Consider the following 26,288-nt stretch of genomic DNA (forward strand, 5'->3'; position numbering starts at 1 on the left):
GTTTGATTGGCACTATTTTGGGGTGCAGATGACTTTCTGATCGCTTGCTATTACACTTTTTATGATGTAAGGTGACCAAAAATGCTTTTTTTTTAACACCGTTTTATTTTTATTGTATTCACCTGAGGGGTTAGGTCATGTGATATTTTTATAGAGCACTTTATTACGGACACGGCAATACCTAATATATATACTTTTTTTTATTTATGTAAGTTTTACACAATAATATAATTTTCGAAACAAAAAATAATATCTTAGTGTCTCCATATTCTGAGAGCCATAGTTTTTTTCAGTTTTTGGGCGATTATCTTCAGTAGGATCTCATTTTTTGCGGGATGAGATGACGGTTTGATTTGCACTATTTTGTGGTGTATACGACTTTTTGATCGCTTGCTATTACACTTTTTGTGATGTAAGGTGACAAAAATTGCTTTTTTTACACCGTTTTTATTTTTAATTTTTTTACGGTGTTCACCTGAGGGGTTAGGTCATGTGATATTTTTATAGAGCAGGTTATTACGGACACGGCGATACATAATATGTATACTTTTTAAAATTGACTTAAGTTTTACACAATAACAGTTTTTTTACTTGAAACTTGTTTGGGGGGAAAACTTAATTTTTTCAACTTTTTTTCACTTTATTTTTTGTCCCACTTTGGGAATTTAACTTTTGGGGGTCTGATCCCCTTTACAATGCATTTGAATACTTCTGTATTAGTACGCATTGGCTGTATTACTCATACAGCTTCCTGCCTGTGAGATCCATTACAGCCGCACGGGGACCCGATGGCACCTCCAATCACCGCTGCAACCAACCGTAAACGCTACAAACCGCAGGTCTGAGTTGACCTGCGGTTTGCGGCAATCGCCGATACCCCCCGCGCATTGTCCCAGGGTGCCTGCTCAATGATTTGAGCAGGCACCTTGTTCCGATCACGATCGGAACAACACATGAAGTACCAGTATGTCATGTGTCCTTAAGTACCAGGACATCATGACAAACCGGTACGTCATATGTCCCCAAGAGGTTAAACTTAGTCAACTGAATATGTGATATTCTTATGACCCAGGGAGCGAACAGGAACTTAAAGACTTACATCATAGGCTTCACCTTCTTCAGTTGCACAAATATGACCTGGCTTTAAGACTGCTTAAAGCTATGTACTATGGACAAAATAATAAAGCCACTTCTCTTGTGGCCTCTCGATTAAAAGTTCTACAAGCTAAATTCAAAATATCCTTTTTATATGATTCCGAAGGGGATAAGATTTTCAATCCTAAGGGTATTGCAGACTCTATTGCCCGGTTTTATTCTGATTTATATAATCTAAAATGTTACAGCTCTACTCCATCACCTGAGCAGAGGACAATTTCTTGAGTCTGTGGATTTACCTTCTAAATTGGAAAGCTTATCAGCAGACTTTACTCTTACTGAGATTTCCGCAGCAATCAGATCTAGATGAAATCTAATAAAACTCCCAGCCCAGAGAGCCTTTCTAATGATTTCTATAAGCAATTCGCTCCTCTTTTGGTACCATATCTCCATAGAATGTTCAATTATGTACATAGTTGAAGAACTTTCCCTAGTGAAATGCTTTCTGCTACGATAGTTGTTTTATCAAAATCGGGGAAATCACTGAATAGACCTGAAAATTTCCATCCTATTTCCCTGCTAAACACTGACCTGAAATTGTATGCGGAAATCTTAGCTACTAGACTGTCTGCAGTTCTCCCTACACTGATTCATAGGGATCAAGTGGAATTTGTTTTGGGTAGACAGTCGGTGGATGGAACAAGGTTTTTGGATCTGGTGGGAAGGGTGGAGACTAGTGATGAGCGGCAGGGGCAATATTCGAATTTGCGATATTTCGCGAATATTCGCCATATATTCGAGAATTCACAAATTCATGATCTCCAGGCATTATTTTCTTGATTGCAAAAATTTGCATAAAATTTGCATACAATTTTTCGCATAAAAATTCGCATGAACTGGTATTTTCTCAAAAATCGAATATTCGCAATTACGAATATATTTTGCGAAATTCAAAATATTCGCGAATTCTCGAAGTGCCGATATTCGCGATTAAAATTCGCAATTCGAATATTCGTGATCAACACTAGTGGAGACCCTTCGGATGCCTTCTCTGCTTCTTTCCCTTGATGCAGAGAAGGCATTTGACAGGATACACTGGGGATACCTGGGAGCGGTCTTAGCTTAATTTGGGATTTCTGGAATGGCTAAACAAGCTATATTAGCATTATATTCTACACCAATAGCAAAGGTGTTGGCCTCTGGACATCTATCAGAATCCTTCTCCATCACAAACGGAACTAGGCAGGGGTGCCCCCTTTCCCCCTTAATATTTACTTATGGAACCCTTAGCAGCGGTAATTAGATCCTCAAATGCGATATTAGGCATTAACATAGGTGGAATGGATCATAAAATAAGGTTGTTTGCCGATGACATCACTATAGCCCTAACTAATCCCCCCATAAGTCTTTACCAGCAGTTATGAATATCCTCTCACAGTTTAGTGACATTTCATAACTATAAATTTAACGCTAACAAATCCCTTATTCTAAATATGGGCATTTCACCTCCAATTGCCTCTCAACTTGCTTTTCAATATCCTTTTAATTGAAACTTTTTTTCTGAAAAAGTTTCCTGAATAATTAAATGTCCCTTACCTGTGACTACAATATACTCTACACTGCTGGCTTGATTGGAAAGTGAGGGGGGCACAGGCACGCTATATAAAAAGCAGCACCAGCAGGCACATTTCATCAGGGGGGGTATGACACACTATATAATAAACAGCAGGCGCAGTTCAATAAGCAGCATGGGCCCTTGATGATTACTGTTTGTGTACTGGCAAAAGGAGGCCTAGGCTGTAATGGATGATTGAGTCTGGCCTTTATTAAGGTCTGGGCCAAATTCCCCAGCCTGTGCTCTCCCCAGCAGCAGGCATGATGCAGTGATGTCATCCAAATTTTACCAACTGATTCTTATCAAAGTTGTCACTCAGTGCACGGTACATTTAACAGTAAAGCTCACCCTCCTGGGCACTTGAAGGAGCAGTGCCTGGCGGCTTAAAAATTCATATTCACACTATTCCTGATATAAAAGCTCCTGCGAGATATGTTTGTACTTCTCCACTCAGCTTCTACCTACTGCTCTCAGCACTTTTTTATGGTCAGAGCTGCTGAAAATTTGCTGTATAATTTCCCATAAAACTACATATCAAGTCAGCTCTATAACATAATGTCTGCACATTGCATTAGTACACTACGTGCAGAATTATTAGGCAAATGAGTATTTTGACCACATCATCCTCTTTATGCATGTTGTCTTACTCCAAGCTGTATAGGCTCGAAAGCCTACTACCAATTAAGCATATTAGGTGATGTGCATCTCTGTAATGAGAAGGGGTGTGGTCTAATGACATCAACACCCTATATCAGGTGTGCATAATTATTAGGCAACTTCCTTTCCTTTGGCAAAATGGGTCAAAAGAAGGACTTGACAGGCTCTGAAAAGTCAAAAATAGTGAGATATCTTGCAGAGGGATGCAGCACTCTTAAAATTGCAAAGCTTCTGAAGCATGATCATCGAACAATCAAGCGTTTCATTCAATATTGTCAACAGGGTCGCAAGAAGCGTGTGGAAAAACCAAGGCGCAAAATAACTGCCCATGAACTGAGAAAAGTCAAGCGTGCAAGCTGCCAAGATGCCACTTGCCACCAGTTTGGCCATATTTCAGAGTTGCAACATCACTGGAGTGCCCAAAAGCTCAAGGTGTGCAATACTCAGAGACATGGCCAAGGTAAGAAAGGCTGAAAGACGACCACCACTGAACAAGACACACAAGCTGAAACGTCAAGACTGGGCCAAGAAATATCTCAAGACTGATTTTTCTAAGGTTTTATGGACTGATGAAATGAGAGTGAGTCTTGATGGGCCAGATGGCTGGATTGGAAGGGCAGAGAGCTCCAGTCCGACTCAGACGCCAGCAAGGTGGAGGTGGAGTACTGGTTTGGGCTGGTATCATCAAAGGTGAGCTTGTGGGGCCTTTTTGGGTTGAGGATGGAGTCAAGCTCAACTCCCGGTCCTACTGCCAGTTTCTGGAAGACACCTTCTTCAAGCAGTGGTACAGGAAGAAGTCTGCAAGGTAAGAAAAACATGATTTTCATGCAGGACAATGCTCCATCACACGCGTCCAAGTACTCCACAACGTGGCTGGCAAGAAAGGGTATAAAAGAAGAAAATCTAATGACATGGCCTCCTTGTTCACCTGATCTGAACCCCATTGAGAACCTGTGGTCCATCATCAAATGTGAGATTTACAAGGAGGGAAAACAGTACACCTCTCTGAACAGTGTCTGGGAGGCTGTGGTTGCTGCTGGACGCAATGTTGATGGTGAACAGATCAAAACACTGACAGAATCCATGGATGGCAGGCTTTTGAGTGTCCTTGCAAAGAAAGGTGGCTATATTGGTCACTGATTTGTTTTTGTTTTGTTTTTGAATGTCAGAAATGTATATTTGTGAATGTTGAGATGTTATATTGGTTTCACTGGTAAAAATAAATAATTGAAATGAGTATATATTTGTTTTTTGTTAAGTTGCCTAATAATTATGTACAGTAATAGTCACCTGCACACACAGATATCCCCCTAAAATAGTTAAAACTAAAAACAAACTAATAACTACTTCCAAAAATATTCAGCTTTGATATTAATGAGTTTTTGGGTTCATTGAGAACATGGTTGTTGTTCAATAATAAAATTAATCCTCAAAAATACAATGTGCCTAATAATTCTGCACTCCCTGTATATTCATGGTGTCAGGTTTCCATTAAGGACATATGTAGATGTGGAAGAATTGTCCGCAGTCCATGTCAATTTACAGTAAAAATTGTATAGATGGGGTTTTCAAAAAACAGACAAATTTGCATGCTGTGGGCAGAGAATATCTGCCACATCTGAACTTATTATTTATGATTGACTATAAAAACAGGTTTGTTTATTTATTTATTTTTATAAATTCTTTATTTTTCGTTTTAATACAGTCAAGTAACAGAAATGCATGTGTATGACATAGATATGCGTGCATTTATGACATAGGCTTCACAGGTCATACAATAGCAAACAATTGAAGTTGTTTAAGTACGTACATGGGTCTTAATAGTTAACAAGTAGATGGACTATTTCAAATAATGAAGTAGATGGATGAGAGCGTGTAATCTCTTTTCCTCAGGTTTATTGCTCTTTAATAAAATCATGTACGCAACATATAATGATAATTGAAGACAATGAAGAAAGGTAAGAAGAAGGAAGAATAAAAATTAAATAAAGGAGTAAAGAGGAGAGGGCTGGGGGGGGGGGGGGGGGGTAGCTCGTTTTATCGCATACCGAGGTCCCATGCTCATTGCATCTGTTTAATCAGGGCTCACCTTCGCCATAGATCTCCAAGGGTTCCATATCATTGCAAATTTATCATGTGTCCTGTCAATCCAGCTAGACATTTCTTCAAATCTACATATTTGAGTCACCTTAGCTATCAGTTCTTGTGTGGAGGGGGGGTTAACATCGAGCCAATGCAGAGGGATCAATGCTTTAGCTGCCGCTATATGTGAGATCAGATTCTTTTTAGAAGGAGAGTATTGAGGTGATGGGAGTGCAAGTGCTACTATTTCTATGGTGAATTTAAAACCTGGAGTTCTAAGTTTCCGAATCAGTGCTTCTACCTCCTTCCAATAGGGTATGATCAGCGGACTGTTCCACCAGATGTGCGATAGGGAGCCTACACCGTCTCCACACCTCCAGCATTCTCTGGTAGACGCCAGGCCTCTTTTGTATAGAAAGTCAGGTGTTTTGTACCACCTTGATAGGAGTTTGAAATGGTTCTCCTGTAGGCGGGAGCAGCGGGAGAAACCATGCGAACCTCTTTTTAGTATCTGCTTTACCTCAGTGTCAGTTAGCACCCTATCCAGCTCTTTTTCCCATTCTCTGATGTACACAGGCCTCAGCAATTCACCTACCACTACCGGGTAAAACTTCGACACCTTCTTAGCAGCAGAAAGTGGCGACAAAATTAGTTTCACTATCAACTCCCCACACACAGCTTTAATATGAGGTTTTGATAGGAAAAACCCCGGGGATTCATTGATCGAGCGCGGGAGCGCTTTTAAAATGGAGGCTTCCACATTTGGGGTGATTTCACCCAGTTTTACCGATGTCAGGGAGTTCCACAGATTTGGTTTGTCTAGATTGTCATGATTTAGGAGGTATGGTAATAAGCTCACTGGCAGCAGAGGGGATGGGTCAGGTGCTAATTGTCCTCTCATTTCTCTCCAAGTCCCACCTAGGCTGCGTATCATAAGGTCTATAGCTTTGTCATTGTGAATGTTCCTGTCCGGGAGCCATAAGTATTTCTGGAAATTCTTTCCTACGCTGTGACTACAGATGGCTTGGACATCTGGTGGTCTTTTTGGATCTACCATTTCAAGCCATCTATTAAGTTGTATCGCTTTATAATATCTGAATACATCCGGCAGACCTAGTCCTCCTTTCTCTTTGTTTCTAATGAAGATTTTGTTGGATATCCTAGGTTTCCTGCCATTCCACAGGAACGTAAAAAACATACCCTTCACGATCTGGAAGAAAGATTTGGGGAGCCAAATCGGGACCAATTGCATAGTATATAGGACTTTCGGCATTACATATGCCTTCAGGAGGTTTTTCCGACCCATCCAGGAGAGATAGGGGAGGTTGGCCCTTCAATCCGATAAAATGGAAGTTGGGCCCTCAAAGGGGCAATCTTGGAATCTGGTAGGGAGATGTTCATTATCTCGGATTTAGAGTGATTGACTTTGAAGTTTGATAGAGAGCTGTATTTGCCTATTCTCTCTACTAACGGGTCTAACCCTTTCTCGGGTCCATTATCAAGAACAATAAGTCATCTGCAAATGCAGTACATTTTAGTTCCCTTCCGCCATATTTAACTCCTGAAATTTCTGTGGACTGCCTAACTAGTTGTAAAAGCGACTCTGCCACTAAGATAAATAGTGAGGGGGACAAGGGACATCCCTGCCTAGTTCCATTGGTTATATCGAAGGATGGTGACAGTGTGCCATTTACTTTCAGTCTGGCGTATGGATTTTGGTATAGAGTGAATATCGCTCTCGTAAAAAGGCTTCTGGGAAGGCGAAGCATTGCAGAGTCAATTTCATGAACAGCCAATTGACTCTGTCAAACGCCTTTTCGGCGTCTATACTTAGTAAGGCTAAAGGGAGCTTCTTCCTATGCGCCATGTGTATAGCATGAAATATCCTGTGGGAGTTGTCCTTTCCCTCTCGGCCCTGGACAAAGCCAGACTGTTCATGTCCTATCAAGGCTGGCAGGAACTTTCCTAGTCTGCAAGCCAAAATCTTGGCCCACAGTTTTAAATCCAGGTTCAAGAGGGAAATCAGGCAGTAACTGCCGCAGTTCAAAGGGTCTTTACCCTCTTTAGGTATCAAAGTGACATAAGATTCAAGCGTCTGCTTAGGCAGGGAATTCCCCTGCATGAGTTCATTGCACATTTCCGTGAACGTAGAGACGAGGATATCCTGGAATTTTTTATAATATAGTAGGGGTAAGCCTTTAGGTCCCGGGCTTTTCCCTGGGGGGGAAGTTTTGAGAGTACTAATTACCTCCTCAACCGATATTGGGCTAACGAGGTAATCTGAATCTTCTGGCGTTATAGTCGGGAGATGGAGGGATTCCAAAAAGTCTCTGATGCTGCGCTCTTTTTGGAGCTCCTCCTCAGGGGCATCTGTCTGGTGTAAGTTGTATAGTTTTGAATGGAACTCTTTAAAGGCACTGGCTATTTCTGGGGTGTCATTAGTCAAATTGCCGTTTGGCATTTTTATTGAGGAGATATGAGTGACATTCTTGGCTTTCTTGAGCAAGGATGACATAAGCTTTCCTCCTTTCTCTCCATGAGCGTAGACCTTATGCTGAAAGTTCATCATTTGCTTCACTACTCTATGGCTAAGAAGGTCTCGGAGTTTAAGTCTGAGTTCTGTTAGTGCTGTTTGATGCTCGTTCAGCAGTGAAGCTTTATGCTTCCTCTCAATTATCACTATTTCTGCTAAGAGTGTGTCAACATCCTTTTGCCGTTCCCTTTTTACCCTGGTGCCTAAAGAAATAAAGCATCCTCTAATAAAAGCCTTGTGGGTCTCCCATACAATAGGTTGTGAGCTGTGTGTGGAGGAGTTAAGTGCAAAGTACTCTAGCCTTTGCGTTACCCGGGATTTAGCTGAGGATGAGTCAATGGTGGGATTTAATACCAGGTTTAAGTCAGCCCCTAGGATTATCTGCCCTTCCGCAAAGAGTTTAGGTGTGTCTAAGGCCTGTAAAAGCCAATGTACAGGGGACTAATTTGGGACATAAAGATTAGCTAAGGTGAATTTACGATCTGCTACAAAGCCTTTTACCAGGAGAAGCCATCCATCCGCATCTGTGTGTTGCTGCAATACAGTAAACGGGATAGATTGATGGACTGCTATAGCTACTCCTTTGGAAGCTGAAGCTGGTTTACACTATGGAACCAGTGGGCAAACGGACGTTTTGGCAACCTTGGCATTTTCTTCTAGTGTAGGTGGGTTTCCTGAAGAAACACTATCTGGGAACCCATTTTCCTGAGAGGCAGCATGACTTGACCTCGTTTCTGTGGTGAGTTCAAACCTTTTGCATTGAATGTCGTGACCTTTATATCAGCCATCTTAGTGGACAGGTTATTCACTTCTGACGGAGAGTTGCAATCTGCGGGATCTCTTTATGAGACTCTCTATGGGTCTGAAAGGGATATCAATAAGAAGGGAGAGGGAGGGGAAGGGTCGGGACAGAGAAGCTAGAGATAGGAGAGACGAAAGAAAAGGAAAAAAAAAAGAAGAAAGGGAAAGAGAAGAAAAACAACAATCAGTAATTCAAACAGTTACTGGAATTGAAACCAGTAAGTGGACTATCCTAACAGGAGCAAACAGTTAGGTATGTAGATAGCAGGGGGAGAACACAAATATATTTCTAGCCTGGTCATGTTGCCTAGACACCACAGCCAGAGGGCATAACACTATATTTGGTCACCCATATCTTTTACTTAACACCCCTTGGGGGGGGGGGGGGGGTGTAGCAACAGCTTATGTTTGTTAGGGAAGATATGCTAAGTACACTGGGTAGGGGCCTTGATCACAGGTGGACGTATTCCTGGCTTCTATGCATATACACATCAAGTCTCTCTATCTGGGCATATTCATTAAGCGGGAAGCCTGAGGATGGTCAAATATATTAGGTTTGCCATTCGTGATATGAATGTTAGGTATACTGAGTTAGACATAACCCGTTGTTTATTAAACCTACAGACCCAAGGTTTTCTGGATAGTGCTAAATGTAATTACCTGGGATGCAATTACTCATGCGTGGTCAATTAGGTAACTGGAAATGAGAGTCAAGGGCCAGTATGTGAGGAGGGAGGGGGGGGAGGCTAAAGAAAAGCTTATTTTCATTAAGAGTAAGTGTACTGGGCCTGATACATAGGGGTAGGGATATGACCCATTACTTAGTTAGTACTTTATCTGCAATCCTTCAGGATACTATTCCTGCAGAAAAACAATAAGCATAATTAATGAGAGTCTCTCATCCCAAGGTCTGCATGAATGCATTGTGTACGTTGGGATAACATTAAAAGCAGGGGAAGGGGAAGGGAGGGAGAGGGGGTAAGTATCAGCTTATGATTACCAAGAGCCTGCATTTAAAGCTCATTAAATAAGGACTGAACCCTAGTGACCTTATAAGTTCAGATTCACGGTTAGGGGTATATACAATAGCATTAAGAGTAAGTATTTTCACATCCTGTCCTCAGGCATGCATACAGTAAGTCTGCCTATGCTGGTAGTGCTCTTTATACTGAGCTCGGTCGGTAGACTGAGTGTGATAAGGCCTCTAGATATAGTAAGTAAATCAGAAACATGGAACCCGGATAGGATGCAGAGCTTACCTTGCTCCCCGCCCGCGATCTTTCGGGAATTTCAAGCTAGGGTTTGCAGGAATACATTATTTTCCAGACTCCATGCGTGAGAATTTTTATGGTAACAGGTAATATAAACATTCGCCAAGTAACTTCCAACTTAGAACTTATAGCAAAACAGAGCACAGAGTATACCAGAACATTCATCTAAAACAGTGGCGTTATGAAGCCTCATGATGTATAACGCAGTTTAGTCGCATGGCCTATCCCTTGCGATCAAGGAGAATAATATTCTACTGTGTATGACATATGTGACGGAGTGTGTAAAGGATATATCAAAGCGTGAATATTATTAACAAGGTAGGACTACTACCAGAGCCCTCCCATGTCCCATTAATACTGGACCCGAACTTGGCGTGGAAGTCCTCAGGGTGGGAGATCCATGGATCCCGTCAAGTGTTTGGGTGTTTTCCCGGACTTGCCGCGATGAACTCTTTTCCAGGGCTCCAAGTGCGGTAGATTCGGGAGCGTCGCCAGGAAATTCACCGGTAGCCAGGTAGGTATGTTGATGGGCTGTATGCCGATAAGCTCCCACGCTTTATCCAAGTCATCTGGTGTATGGATGATAATTCGTTTTCCATTCTTGTTTTAAGCAAGTCCAAACGGGTACATTCAAGTATATGGGATTTTCTTCCCACGGAGCGAATCTAGCAAAGGCTTCAATATGCGCCTTTTCGCCAGTGTCGATGGAGCAATGTCCTGGTATAGGGCAATTTCTGTGTCTCCATATGCGATCCGACCCTTGGTTCAAGCCGCCTCCATTATCCGCGCCGTGTCTACAAATGACAATAGGCCATTCGGCTTCGGTTGAGGTCTTAGTGCCCTATGAATGCGCTCAATAACGATTGATGCAGCAGAGTCAGGTTCCAAAATGTCAGCGAATATTTCCATAGCTACTTTACGTAGCGATTCAGCCGCCCAAGACTCAGGAAGGTCCTTTATGCGAATGTTGTGCCGTCTGCTGCGGTTTTCCTGGTCTTCTAGCAGCGAGAAGGCTCTGTTAAGTTCTTCAGCATGGCCGGTGAGGCACTCAGCTACTCCATTTGCATGCGATCTTAGGTCTTGCTCCGCTTGCTCCAGAGCCTCCACTCTGTGTCCCACTTGGGATATCTCAGTTTTAATCTACGCTAATTCAGTCAGGACTGGTCTGAGCGCTTTGTCTAGGGCTTGGCTGAGCACTTTAGTCAGGAAAGATTTAGACACCGGAGCTGGGTCTTGCTCTTCAGTCGTGCCACAGTGCTTGATGTCTTCCCATGAGTCCTCGGCTTCCGCCTCCTTCATGCGCGCCACCGCCATCTTGGCACCAGCTCCTGGCGAGTGAGAGCTTCTCTTTTTCAAGAATTTCTGCATGTCTTGCTGGCCTTTGTGGGATCGAGGGGTATCTGGGGGGTCTAGTCCCCTATCTTTGCCGTATTTGACCATTTCTGGTCTGGTCACCGCTGTTTATAGGGCTGTAGATGCTAGGATGTGGAGGAGCAGCTCTTTCACACTGCCATCCATGCCAGCAGCCAGGCTCCGCCCCCCAGGTTTGATTATTTTAGGCCAATGGTGCCCAACCTGCGGACCTCCAGCTGCAAAACTGCAACTCCCATCATGCCCAGACAGCATAGAACTATCAGCCCACAGCAGCTGGAGGGCCGCAGGTTGGGCATCCCTATTTTAAACTATAACTATGCATATCAAATTGACACCCTTTGTTTTCCATTTTAGGTAAATGATGCAATTGGAAATGAATGGCCTTGGATTTACTTTGTAAGCCTTATCCTACTGGGGTCCTTTTTTGTGCTAAATTTAGTGCTTGGAGTCCTGAGCGGGTATGACTTTTTGCGTTTTATCTCAGTCCCATTATATACTGTACCTTTGGTCAGACATTTATTATGTTTATATGTTTCTCTGTCCTGCAGTGAATTTACAAAAGAACGTGAAAAAGCCAAATCTCGTGGTGCTTTCCAAAAGCTGCGAGAACAGCAGGCTATGGATGAGGATTTAAGAGGGTATTTGGACTGGATCACTCATGCAGAAGTAATGGATCCTGATATGGACCCGAGAGATGGTAAATTCTAAGAAATCACAATTACTTTGACAATGAGATTTTTTTGGTGTGTCTACAGCAGTGTCTACAGCATTCTGAATACAAGGATTTTTGCACACACAAGCGAAGCTACATTTTGGCTTCCCCCCACAACTCCATTGGGGTCATGTAAAAAGGAGGGGGTGATGTGACATGGAGGGGGATGAGAAATGTGACATGGAGGGGGATGAGAACTGTAACATGGAGGGGGGAGAAATGTGACATAGAGGGGGTTGAAATGTGACATAGTCGGGGAGAAATGTGACATGGAGGGGGAAGAAATGAGACATAGTGGGGTGATGTGAAATGGATGTGGAGAAATGTGACATGGAGGGGGAGAAATGTGACATGGAGGGGGGAGAAATGTGACATGGAGGGGGTTGAAAAATGTGACATGGAGGGGGTTGAAAAATGTGACATGGAGGGGGATGAGAAATGTGACATGGAGGGGGATGAGAAATGTGACATGGAGGGGGGATGAGAAATGTGACATAGGGGGGTGATGTGACATGGAGGGGGAGAAATGTGACATGTCACATTACCCCCTGCTTTTTACATCACCCCCTTTGTGTCACATTTCAACCCCCTCCATGGCACATTTCCCCCCTCTATTAATGTTGTGTAAAAATAAACATTCTGTTCCTAACCTGGGCCTGTTCCCGTCTGCAGCAGCTCCCCTTCTCCTCTGTGTAGTCCTGGTATCTTCTCTCTATGCTCCCGACAAGACTTTGAGGACCTTTCCCATTCAGCCACTCAGTGGATGCAGCTGTGTCATGTGTCAGACCAGTGATTGGCTCAGTGGGAAATCAATGCACTGACACATGACACAGCTGCGGCCACTGATTGGCAGAGTGGGAAAGGTCCTCAAACAACTTGTCAGGACTCGGGAGCCCAGAGAGAACATATGAGGACCACCACACAGAGGAGAACAGCCGCAGGAGGCCGGCGGCATGCAAGTGATTAATGAAAAAAAAAAGTTACATTTTTCGTCCCCCCTTTTCAGCGCCCTAAGGCAGCCGCTTGATCTGCCTTATTATAGCACCAGGCCTGGTCTACAGTATAAGCTAATTTATCTATATCTTTATTTTAGGACTTTTACAGTTAGAAGAAGGTGGCTCAGAAACTGAAAGCCTGAATGAAATGGAAGGAATCAATAAATGCATCTCCTTTTTGTAAGTGAACTTTAGGCTGGTTTCACACATTTTCCACTCGCATGAGAAAAATCGCGCATGTTTGGTTCCCAAACCCGAACTTCTTCATAGAAGTTCAGGCTTGGGATCGGTGTTCTGTAGATTGTATTATTTTCCCTTATAACATGGTTATAAGGGAAAAGAATAGCATTCTGAATACAGAATGCATAGTAAAATAGCGCTGAAGAGATTAAATTATTTTTTTTTTAAATGTAACTCGCCTTAATCCACTTGATCGCGCAGCCGGCATCTCCGTCTTTATCTTAGCTGTGTGCAGTAACAGGGCCTGTGGTGACGTCACTCCGGTCATCACATGGTCCATCACATGTTCAATCACCATGGTAAAAGATCATGTGATGGATCATGTGATGACCGGAATGACGTCACCACAGGTCCTGTTACTGCACACAGCTAATGCACACAGCTGCGCAATCAAGTGGATTAAGATGAGTTAAATTATTATTATTTTTTTAACCCCTCCAGCGCTATTTTACTATGCATTCTGTATTCAGAATGCTATTATATTCCCTTATAACCATGTTATAAGGGAAAATAATAATGATCGGGTCTCCATCAACTGTGAGTGAAAATCGGGTCTCTAGCAACTGTGCGTGAAAATCGCACTGCATCCGCACTTGCTTGCGGATGCTTGCGATTTTCACGCAACCCCATTCATTTCTATCGGGCCTGTGTTACGTGAAAAACACAGAATATAGAGCATGCTGCGATTTTCACACAAAGTGATGCGTGAAAATCACCGCTCATGTGAACAACCCCATAGAAATGAATGGGTCAGGATTTAGTGCGGGTGCAATGCGCTCAACTAACGCATCGCATCCGCGCTGAATACTCGCCCGTGTGAAAGGGGCCTTAGTATTAGACAAAACTGTAATTATGCTATATTAGACAAGCGTGGGATATATATATCTGTTAACTCTTGTATTTAGTCGTCAGTGGCGCCAATGGCATCGTCTGCTTCGCCGAAAAAGTCGTGCTCTTGTAAAGACTAGATTCTTCTACTGGCTTGTTATCATCATTATACTTGTGAACACTGTTGTCATTGCAACCGAACACCACAATCAACCAGAAGCATTTACAAAAGCCCAAGGTAAGTGCCATTTATTCTATCTCACAAAATCTTGCTTTTTCACTTTTAGCCCTGGTGCATGTGTCTGCTGTGCAAAAATGTACCAGTTGAAGAAAAATGTTCTATGGCTTTTATCTTTGCGGTTAAATTTGTTTCATAAAACGTTTTGTGAAAGTATAAATTGCAGATATACTGTAGTGAAATTGTCATGCTTTATTTCTGCCACAGTTTATAGATGCAGTAGTGTCTGAAATTTCACAATTTCACCCCCTGAGAATGTAAAGGACAAAAGAGTGAGAGGGTTTTCTGATTTTATTTCATAAAAGCCTGATCACTATTTAAATTCAGTTTCACCAGTTTCCAGTGAATCCAGTGGTATCCAGTGTGGGGGATTATCTGTAAACTAAACAGGCAAGAGTCCGGACTGATGGCAAACCACCAGATAGATCTGTGCAGCGGCTGCTGAATCCTTGGCTCACAGAGCATTGCCTAGATTGAACACAGTTTTATCATCCACTGATCAGCAGGACTAGCTGTGCATATGCTTGCTGCCTCTGAATGTAAATAAAAGTGTTTTCATTCATTGAAAGCTAATAATGATTAGACAACTCTAAATACTAGAAATGCAAAGTATGTTAGAACATTGTAGAACTTTTCATTTATACAGCCACTAAGCTTTTATTACATATAACCAGAAAAGCATAATCCCAATCTGTTTATATATGAATCATAGTCATTAACATTTCACCACAGTAAAGTGTAGATGTTCAGCATGTTCTGCTCTAGCTAAGAGTCACATCAGCATATGTTAATCTGGAATTTTGTTTGGAAAGTACCTGTGAAGGGAGGGCACAGAAGTGGGACTGTACTACCCTCCTCTGAATCTAAGGCACTTCGTCCTCTGTCCACCCATCACAACAGTGGCATATTCCTTTTGCCCTCACAGGTGACATCTAAATATAAGGATTAGCCATGTCTTGGCTAATTGACCACAACATAGTTATGCTGCTGGGCTGCATGACAAAGACAGGGGCGTAGCTATAGTGAAAGCAAGTGAATCAGCTGCTACAGATCTGGTTGTATTATCTGTAACATGGCCAAGACTGATCCGTCATGAACTCCTCTGAAAGTCAATGGGAGATAGATCAGTTGTCTATTGTGCCAGACTGTGTCAGAGAAAGCAGATCCGTCCCCATTGACTTACATTGTGTGCCGGAACGGATCCGTCTGGCTCAGTTTCGTCAAGCAGACAGCAAAACGCTGCAGGCATCGTTTTGGTGCCCGCCTCCAAAGCGGAATGGAGACTGATCGGAGGCAAACTGATGTATTCTGAGCGCATCCTTTTCCATTCAGAATGCATTAGGGCAAACTGATCTGTTTTGGACCGCTTGGGAGAGCCCTGAACGGATCTCACAAACGGAAAGATAAACACGAGTGTGAAAGTCGCCTAAGACTAGGGCTGTACTTTAACCAAAGATTGCAGTGTAGTAGTGCCTGCATCACAGGCAATGAAAGTGAATGGATTTGCGTTGTGACCAGCTGTTTGTTTCAACTGCAGCACCATAGTTGCAAGAACCTGTTAGATCGATGGCAATGCTTTCATCAGTTTATTCTTACCATATCTTTCAGACTATTAGGCACACTTTTTTTTCTGGCAAACTGTGCTGCCATCTTCTGGTGTGTCTAATAGTCAGAATGCCAGCATTAGAAGCAGAAGACTCTGAGCTCCGTTAAGTCAAAGTGTTAGGGTGCATTGGCTGTTGTACATAGTTTGTACCATATGAACTGTACATCATCCATAGGGTATATGGCCCTGTTTATCTTATAGTACAAAAATATGGTACGTTTCTAGGAGGAATGGCACAAAGGATTTCTAATAAAATGTTTCAGATTTATTCATTTTTAGGAACTGATATATTTGCAAAAAATAGAAGTACAGTATGAGTAGAGCTGGCAGATCCTGTTTAAACTATTGTATTTCAGTGAAGAGTTTAGGGAGAACATGTAAAACTTCCCAATCAGTGGACCTTTTTTAGAGAATATCAGTCAGTCTTCATTATTTCCCTTACTGCATCTTTGTAAGTTCTTGGAATGTAGTCTAAAAGTACTAGCTACCATGAAAGGCATGTTTATAATGTAGATTTGTTTCATCAGTATTATTATTACAGTATGTCTTTTATATCATATTTAGAGTTGAGCGGACACCTGCATGTTCGGGTTCGACGGGTTCAGCCGAAGTTCACAAAAAAGTTTGAGTTTCTGGACCCGAATTTGACCCCGAACACGAACCCTATTGAAGTCAATGGGGACCCGAATGTTTGAGCACTGAAATGGCTGTAAAAATGTAATGGAAAGGGCTAGAGGGCTGCAAATGGCATAACAATGTTGTTAAGAGCATGGCAAGTGGATAGGGAAATGACCAGTCATTGGTGGTGAAATGGTGCTGTTCCGCAGAGCGACTCACCCGTGCGTGCTGCAGCTGAAACTCCACTGTTGCCTGCTGCTGCTAGCACAGTCTGGCTAGCATGTGCAAGGTGGAATTCCACCTTGTGGGCACATTGCATATGAGGCGGTGAGCGGGAAGGCCGAAGTTACGCTGCGGCGCTGACAGGCGAGTAGCAGCAGGGTGAGAACGCCTAAAGCGTGCACAGACGGCCTGCACTTTATGCAGCAGCTCTGACATATCGGGGTAATTTTTAAAAAAATCTCTGCACCATCAAATTCAGCTCATGCGCCAGGCAAGGGATGTGCGTCAAACCGGCTAGTCCCAGATGTTACGAAATTTCGCCCATTATCGTATACCACCAGGCTGGGGGGCTTAAGGCTCACTGGCACCAACCACTCATCTGTCTGTTGTTCAAAGACCGTCCACAGCTCCTGCACAGCTAAAACAGATACATTTTAAAACTGCCTGGTAGAGGATGAGGAAGCGGAGTAGGAGGAGGAAGCGACAGGAGGCAAACTGAAGCGTCCTGCAATCCTCTGTGGTGATAGGACATGTGCCAAACTGCTATCCGCCTCAGGTCCAGCCACCACTGCATTTACCCAGTGTGCTGTTATGGAGATATAACATCCCTGATCGTGCTTACTGGTCCACGTATCCGTAGTGAGGTGCACCTTGCCACAGATGGCATTGCGCAGTGCACACCTGATTTTGTCCCCCACTTGGTTGTGCAGGGAAGGGATGGCACGCCTGGAAAATTAGTGGCAGCTGGGCACGACGTACTGTGGGACAGCCACCGCCATAAGGCTTTTAAAGCACTCTGTCTCCACCAGACGGATTAACAGCATTTCAAAGGCCAGTAATTTAGAAATGCTGGCATTCAGGGCCAGGGATCGCGGTTGGGTAGGGGGGTACTTCCTCTTTTGCTCTAGTGTTTGGGAGATGGAGAGCTGAACGCTTCCATGGAACATTGTAGAGATGCTTGGTGACCCAGATGGTGGTGTTGCTGGCAGATCCTCCGTTTGCTGGGTGGCAGGCGGCACTGTCACTCCAGAGGTGGATGAAGAGGCCAAGACTCCAGCAGAAGAGGAAGCAGGAGGAGCCAGAGACCTTTCTTGGTTTTTGAGGTGTCTACTCCACTGCCGCTCGTGCTTTGCACTTAGATGCCTGGTCATGCAGGTTGTGCTCAGGTTGAGAACGTTTATGCCTCGCTTCAAGCTCTGATTGCACAGCGTGCAAACCACTCTTGTCTTGTCATCAGCACAGTCTGAAGAACTGCCACGCCAGGGAACTCCTTGAAGTTGGCTTTGGTGTGCTCGGTCCCTTGCTGCGGTGGGTAGTAGCAGGCGTACAGTCTAGGGGACGGCCGCTCTGCTTTTGCACCCTGCTCCCTCTTCTGCTGTGCTGGTGGCTCTGTGTGACCACCGGCTCTTCCTCTGAACTACACAGGTCACTCGCATGACCTTGATTCCATGAGGGGTCAAGGACCTCATCATTCTCAACATCATCTTCCACCCAGTCTTCACCCCTGCCCTCCTTGTCGGTCTGCACACTTTCGAAAGCCCCAGCAGTTGGCACCTGTGTTTCGCCATGATCCGAGACGTGCTGTGATGGTCCTCCCATGTACTCATCTTGAAACATAAGTGGTTTGGCATCGGTGCACTCAATCTCTTCCACTTCTTGGGCAGGGCTAGGTGGATGGCCATGGGAAACCCTGCTAACAGAGTCATCAAAAAGCAGAAGAAACTGCTGTATGACTTGGGGCTCAGACTGCTTGGCTGATTTGCAAGGGGGTGAGGTGAAAGACTGATGGACATCAGCTGTAGGTGCCAACTCTGATCTTTCAGCAGGAGACTGGGTGGGAGACAATATGAAGGAACTGGATCCACTGTCAGCAACCCAATCTACTGTCGCCTGTACTTGTTTTGGCCTCACCATTTGTAGAGCCGCATTAGGCCCGAGCAAATAACGCTGAATGTCCTGCCGCCTACTCGCACCTGAGGAAGGTGTTTCACTTGTGCGTGTAGCTGGCACATATCAACCACGTCCTCTCCCTGCAACAGGAACTCCACCAGCAGCACCACGACCGAGGCCACGTCCCTTATTTGACGCTCTCCTCATATTTCTCAAATTTAGTATATTGCACAAAATGGGTGTTTTTTTAATAACAGAATAGAACAACCATATCTAACGCGTGTATCTCACTATGACAGATGCAGCAAAGGCTGCAAAATTAAGTTTTTTGCCCTAAATGGGTGTTTTTTTTATAGCAGAATAGAACAACCGTATCTGAAGGGTATATCTCACACGTACAGATGCAGACAAGACCACAAATTAAGATTTTTGCCCAAAATAGGTGTTTATTTAATACCAGAATAGCACAGCAGTATGTAAAAGGTGTATCTCACAATGACAGATGCAGCAAAGGCTGCAAAATTAAGATTTTTGCCCTAAATGGGTGTTTTTTATAATAGCAGAATATAACAACAGTATCTAAAGGGTGTATCTCACAATGACGTATGCAGCAAAGGCTGCAAAATTAAGATTTTTGCCCAAAATGGGTGTTTATTTAATACCAGAATAGAACAACACTATCTAAATGGTGTATCTTACAATGACAAATGCAGACAAGGCGACAAATTAAGATTTTTGCCCAAAATGGGTGTTTATTTAATATCAGAATAGCATAACAGTATGTTAAGGGTGTTTCTCACAATGACAAATGCAGCAAAAGCTGCAAAATTAAGTGTTTTGCCCTAAATGGGTGTTTCTTTAATAGCAGAATAGAACAACAGTATCTAAAGGGTTTATCTCACACGTACAGATGCAGACAAGGCCGCAAATTAGGTATTTTGCCCAAAATGGGTGTTTTCTTTTAATACCAGAATAGCACAGCAGTATCTAAAGCGTGTATATCACACTGACAGATGCAGACAAGGCCGCAAATGAATTATTTTTCCCTTTTCTAGCTTAAATTGCACACTATGTAACGGGGCGCCGAAGGTGCACTTGGTCTCCCATCAGCCGCAGACCTGCTTCTTAGCTTCGGGAGCTCGGACCTGTTTTCAGCCTCGTTCCCAAGGCGGCTTTTGCTAGCTGGGAGGCTCCCTGCTCCTAGGTCTGCTTTGAGTGCCGAGCTAATCACTCTGTGAAAAAGTATAGACAGTATTTGGTTTGAAAATTTAGGACAAAAGCAGCGGTGCCCTTAATGGAGTAGGTTCAGTCTCCTAAATAACAAAATTAAACAATGGGTGCGGGAACCGCGCTATATGTCAGTGATCTATGTCAGTCGTTCAAATGGAATCCTATAAGGATGGGGAACTGAAATCACATCCAGCTTTCAGAAGCAACAGTCACAGGTACGTATTTCTCATACAGGGAAACTGTTATACACCTCCTCCCGTAATGAGCCACCAACTGCTGATTCCAACACCGGGTCAAGATACCTTCATAAAGGAACAGAAAGAATGGTGCAATACCCTCGATATCTTAAAGTTAACAGGATTTTATTGTACTCACAAACTTAAAATGGTTAGCATGCACATAGAATTGCCCGACCCGGGTTTCGCAGTTAGCTTCTTCAGGGGCTGCGGTACAGACACCGCCGTAGACCACGAGTAAAGAGTAACTTCTACCCCGGAACTAATACGGACTTTTGTTGTCCGTTGGCATGTCAATCAATCAGTCAGTATCAAATGCCATAAACATATACAAAATAGATGTGCAATAAAAACAATTACATAAAATCTTAAATAGCTAATAAACAGACAATATCATGTAAGAACAATGTTATAGATTAAACTAAAATAGATAGTAATACAATAATATGATAAACAATATGTATGTATAAAATCAATGGGATCAAACCATACAAACTGCTTTTATGTCCCATTCAATATTGTGTCCTTGCGGCTGCAACATATCCATTTCAAAAATCCATTGCGCCTCTTTTTTGTTGATTTGTGTAGCGGGATTACCTCCTTGCCAGTGACGTTTAACCAATTCAATGCCACAGAATTTTAGACCAGTGGGGTCCTTCTGATGAAATCTCTTAAAATGTGCTGAGACACTATGCGTCTCCAGCCCTTTTTTGATATTCCTGATATGTTCAGCCACCCGAACTTTCAACTTCCTTAATGTTCTACCAATATACTGAAGCCCACTAGGGCACTCAAGCATATATATAACCCCCATGGATTCACATGAAATATTACCTTTTATTTTTAATGTTGATGATTTGGAGGTAGACACAACTTCTTCTATTTTGGATTTTCTCTTTTCATCCCTGGAGCGATTTTTACAGCAAGGGCAAAAGCCGCCCCAGGTAAAAACATTGCGAGGTTTGGATATGTTTGAGTCATCTTTCACATAGCTATGTACAATGCGGTTCCTAACAGTGGGGGCTCTTTTAAAAATGAACGTTTTTTTTTTAGGAATGAGGTCTCCAATAACGCGGTCATTTTTTAAAACATTCCAGTTTTGATAAATAAAAGCAAATTGATATTTATCCCTGATCTGTTTTGTATATTCACTAGGGTCCTTATTTTTAGCATTGTGGTTTTCTCGCTTTACTTCCTCCCTCTAATTGTATAACGCTTCCTTTTCATATCCTTTTTCAATGAATCGGTCTGTAATAATATTGCTCTGTTTTTCATTGTCCTCTATATTAGTGCAGTTCCTTTTGATACGCTGCAACTGTCCATTTGGTACATTACAGATCCAGGGCTTGTAATGGCAACTACTTCTCTCAATATACCCATTACGATCAGTTGGTTTAAAATAGGTCTTAGTTATAATTTTTCCTTGTTCTACCCTAATTCAAGATCAAAAAAATGGATGGTGTTTTTGCTGACATCTTCGGTGAAGTTTATATTCTACGTGTTGGAATTAATGTGGGAGATAAAATCCAATAATCCTTTCTCGGTACCACTCGGTGCTCGACTTGTTTGTCTGTCGGTCATGTGATGCTGGCCACGTCACATGACCCTCACTCCCCACTATAAATACAGGCAACCTGCTGGCTACAGATTGCCTGTGATTTTGGTCCCTTAGGCTGTGTATTATTATTGTTATTTTGCTTACCTTTGGATTTGACCCTTGATCTGCTTCCTGACACCTCTTCTGCCTGCTCCCTGAAGCTTGACGCTACCTCTCGGATTTTGACCTCGGCTTGCTTTTGGATTTTGTCTTTGCCTCTTGTACTGACGTGACCTCCTGGACTGACCCTGGGCTATTTGACGCGTCTCGACCTTCTGTTTTTGGTGGTACCTTGCTTGTTCCACCTCTCTGTCCGCTCTAGTGCTACCTCTCATTGGCTGTCCGCTTCCCTGCTGTCTATATCTCTCTGCTTGCACTTACTCAGGTCAGAGACTGTCGCCCAGCGGGTGGTGAAAGTAGGCAGGGACAGGGGACCAGGTGGCAGCTCAGGGGGTGCACCTCGGCTATATCTTTATACACGCGACTCTACCCCGTGACACACTGACTAATGCGACAAAGGCCCAAGATGGAGGGTATTGACAAAAATGAGTGTTTTTTTAAAGCCAGAAAATTATTGAAGTATTTCAAGCTTATTTTTAACAATCACAGATGCAGCAAAGGCTGCAATATTAAGTATTTTGCCCAAAAAGGGTGTTTTTTAAGCTGTATTTCTAGCTTAAATTGCACACTGACTAATGCAACAGAGGCCCCAGATGAAGGGTATTGCAAAAAATGGGTGTTTTCTAAAACCCAGAAAATTATTGAAGTATTTAAGCTTGTTTTAACAATAACAGATGCAGCAAAGGCTGCAATATGAAGTAAATGTGCAATAACTTACAATTCCAGCTCATCTTTGTATGAATACTCCGTGTGCACGGAAGGACCAGGGGATCAAAAGCATGAATACAAAATGAGAAGATCCAGCACTTGTAGATGCTTTGTAGTAGTAATCTTCCATTTATTGAAGCAACATAAATCCACATACAGACAATGCAAACACAAGCAGTATTTCATTAACGAGTTTCGGACAAAGTCCTGTCACGGCGGACGTGCACTCAGACTCACAGATAAACCACCAACCAGGCTCTAGGCGAGAGGCAGGGGAAGGGTCACCTCCTAGCTAATCCCTGAACTCTCTCCCTGCACTGCTCAGCCCACATACAGACCTTGGTGGTAGGAATGATGTGTCCCCGTGCCTGGGCTGAAACACCATAGATTCCCTGAGATGGTGAAGAGGGGAAATAGGAGGAGCCTGCTCGCACAGAACCTGGATGGGAGAGATGACACAAAAACAACCAAAACAGCAAACAACAAAACTTGAAACCACAATTATCTTTCTGAGCTGGAACAGACAACCTTTCTTCCTAACTTCCAAGACCAAAGTGATTCCTATAATCCGCTCAGAGCACTGGGATGGAGTGCTATTTAAACTAATGACCCCGCCCAGTGCACCTGATGGGAGGTGGATGCAGCAGGGCTCCAAAACAAAACACTAAACTCGTGCTGCTATTCTGGCCGACCTTCGCACATAGTCAGAGTAGGGCATGACAAGTCCTTAGTCGTAACACAGTTTGATGCTAAAGTGAGACAATAAATACTTCCTTCAAAAATACCACTCCCACTAAGTGGGGGTGGAAAAGGGGAGAAAATAGTCTAACCAGCATCAAACACCCGGTAGCAATCACATGTGTGTGAACCACTGACAAGCATACCATGAAGCATGGTCTACAATAATATGCTACTATGTCAGTGCAACAAAATCCACATGGTGTGAACAGACACATGAAAAGACAATGTAAAAAATACACATTCAAATCTGGGATGGGTCCATCGACATACAATGGCAAAATTGATTCTGGATCATGATTACAATAAACAGGCTATGAAAACAATTAATTGGTAAAAAATACATAAGTTCTCTTTTTAAATTAACACCTGAAGGCATTCTGGCGTTGAGTCTAAATATCCAGTAAGCTTCCCTTAAAAAAAATTCTCACCCTCATTGGCTAACCTCACCATGGCATATTGGGAGGATAAATACATATATGATGTGAACAATCCCTTTTACATGTATGTTGAATGGTATGGCAGATACATAGACGACCTGCTCTTTATTTGGAACGGACAAGTATCTGCCATACCAGAATTCATCAAATATTTGAATAATAATCCATATAATCTTCAATTCACCTGCTCAGTCAATTACCATAGTATCTGCTTTTTGGATCTCAAGCTTATTGGATTACCAAATGTAGCGGTCATGTCTGAGATTTTCCGCAAAGAAACCGCAGGGAATACAATTTTACATGCCAGTAGCCATCATCCTATACATACCATCAGAGGAATCCCTGTAGGAGAATTCCTAAGAGCATGTAGAATATGCAGTACAGACGCAGCGTTTTTTAGGGAATGTCACGATATTAGCGCACAATGGATGTTACAGAGAGCTATGAATATAGCTTCCAGTAAATGCAGAATAGATTTATTGTTCAAAACTGAATCCCAAGGTGGTGGTCCACCCAATCAGGTGAGAAAGATGAATGTGTTTGGTTCTAGGAAGGGAAACTTTAATACTAGTCAGCCACAAGTACCAAAGGAGCCACATTATACTATAAAAAAATCTAAAAAATAAAGAGAATCTACCTATCCTGGTTCTTACGTACAGCCGACAATTCACAGAAATAAGGCGCATCATCAATAATTGCTTGCCGATATTATATGATGATGATGTTCTATATGATATCTTGAAGAACGGCTGTATTATTGTTTCCAGGAGGGCTCCTATCTTTGCTAATTCGTTATCACCTTCCTTGTATCGATCTACCAAAATTAAATCAGGTTCCTGGCTTCAATACAAACGTTTTTCTAAATGTGTCTCTCATCCTTGCAAAACTTACAATTTTGTTAATGTCACCAAGACATTTCAGAATGTGGATCACTCTCTCACCTTTCCGATCAAAACATATAGAAATTGTAACAGCACTGGTGTCATTTATGTGATTTGCTGCACATTATGTGATTTAATGTATGTGGGCAGCACTTCACGTAAATTCAAAAATAGGATTTTAGAGAATTTAAATTATATATATATATATATATATATATATATATATTATATGTATGTATTAAATATTTCTAGTGCTGCCAAGCATTTTATCATTAAACATGATCGCAAGGATAACTCCTTCCTTTTGCTATTGAGAAAGTCTCCTCTCATCCTAGGGAAGGCGATCTCAAAAAAGCAATTCTTTTAAGGCCTCTTTCACGCTTGCGTTGTCCGTAACCAGCGTGTACTCCACATGCCGGAATTACACGCCGGATCCGTAAAAACGCAAGTGAACTGAAAGCATTTGAAGACGGATCCGTCTTCAAAATGCGTTCAGTGTTACTATGGCAGCCAGGACGCTATTAAAGTCCTGGTTGCCATAGTAGTAGTGGGGAGCGGGGGAGCAGTATACTTACAGTCTGTGCGGCTCCCGGGGCGCTCCAGAATGACGTCAGAGCGCCCCATGTGCATGGATGATGTGCCATGAGATCACGTCATCCATGCGCTTGGGGCTCCCTGACGTCACTCTGGAGCGCCCCGGGAGCCGCATGGACGGTAAGTATACTGCTCCCCCGCTCCCCACTGCACTTTACCATGGCTGCCAGGACTTTAGCGTTCTGGCAGCCATGGTAACCATTCAGAAAAAGCTAAACGTCGGATCCGGCAATGCCCCGAAACGACGTTTAGCTTAAGGCCGGATCCGGATCAATGCCTTTCAATGGGCATTAATTCCGGATCCGGCCTTGCGGCAAGTGTTCAGGATTTTTGGCCGGAGCAAAAAGCGCAGCATGCTGCAGTATTTTCTCCGGCCAAAATTCGTTCCGGTCCTGAACTGAAGACATCCTGATGCATCCTGAACGGATTTCTCTCCATTCAGAATGCATTAGGATAAAACTGATCAGGATTCTTCCGGCACAGAGCCCCAACGACGGAACTCAATGCCGGAAGAAAAAAACGCAGGTGTGAAAGAGCCCTAAGGGAAGCTTACTGGATATTTAGACTCAACACCAGAATGCCTTCAGGTCTTAATTTAAAAAGAGAACACTTATGTATTTTTACCAATTAATTGTTTTCATAACCTGTTTATGGCAATCATTTTGCCATTGTATGTCAATGGACCCATCCCAGATTTTAATGCGTATTTTTTTCATTGTCTTTTCATGTGTCTGTTCACACCATGTGGATTTTGTTGCACTGACATAGCAGCATATTATTGTAGACCACGCTTCATGGTATGCTTGTCAGTGGTTCACCCACATGTGATTGCTACCGGGTGTTTGATGCTGGTTAGACTATTTTCTCCCCTTTTCCACCCCCACTTAGTGGGAGTAAAAGTATTTATTGTCTCACTTTAGCATCAACCTGTGTTACGACTAAGGACTTCGTCTGAAACGCGTCAACG

General features: G+C 43.0%; 1 protein-coding gene across 4 annotated transcripts in view; it reads left to right on the top strand.

Moving 5' to 3' along the window:
* The window catches only part of CACNA1S (calcium voltage-gated channel subunit alpha1 S), a 1,015,758-nt gene that overhangs the window by 277,664 nt on the left and 711,806 nt on the right, over positions 1 to 26,288 (top strand). For all 4 annotated transcript variants that reach the window (XM_044287793.1, XM_044287791.1, XM_044287794.1 and 1 more), the window contains exons 8-11: positions 11,783 to 11,886; positions 11,977 to 12,125; positions 13,234 to 13,315; positions 14,281 to 14,441. In XM_044287793.1, coding sequence (XP_044143728.1) covers positions 11,783 to 11,886; positions 11,977 to 12,125; positions 13,234 to 13,315; positions 14,281 to 14,441 — 496 coding nt within the window. The remainder of the gene's footprint in view (positions 1 to 11,782; positions 11,887 to 11,976; positions 12,126 to 13,233; positions 13,316 to 14,280; positions 14,442 to 26,288) is intronic.

Source organism: Bufo gargarizans, chromosome 3 (assembly GCF_014858855.1).
Source record: "Bufo gargarizans isolate SCDJY-AF-19 chromosome 3, ASM1485885v1, whole genome shotgun sequence".
NCBI lineage: Eukaryota > Metazoa > Chordata > Amphibia > Anura > Bufonidae > Bufo > Bufo gargarizans.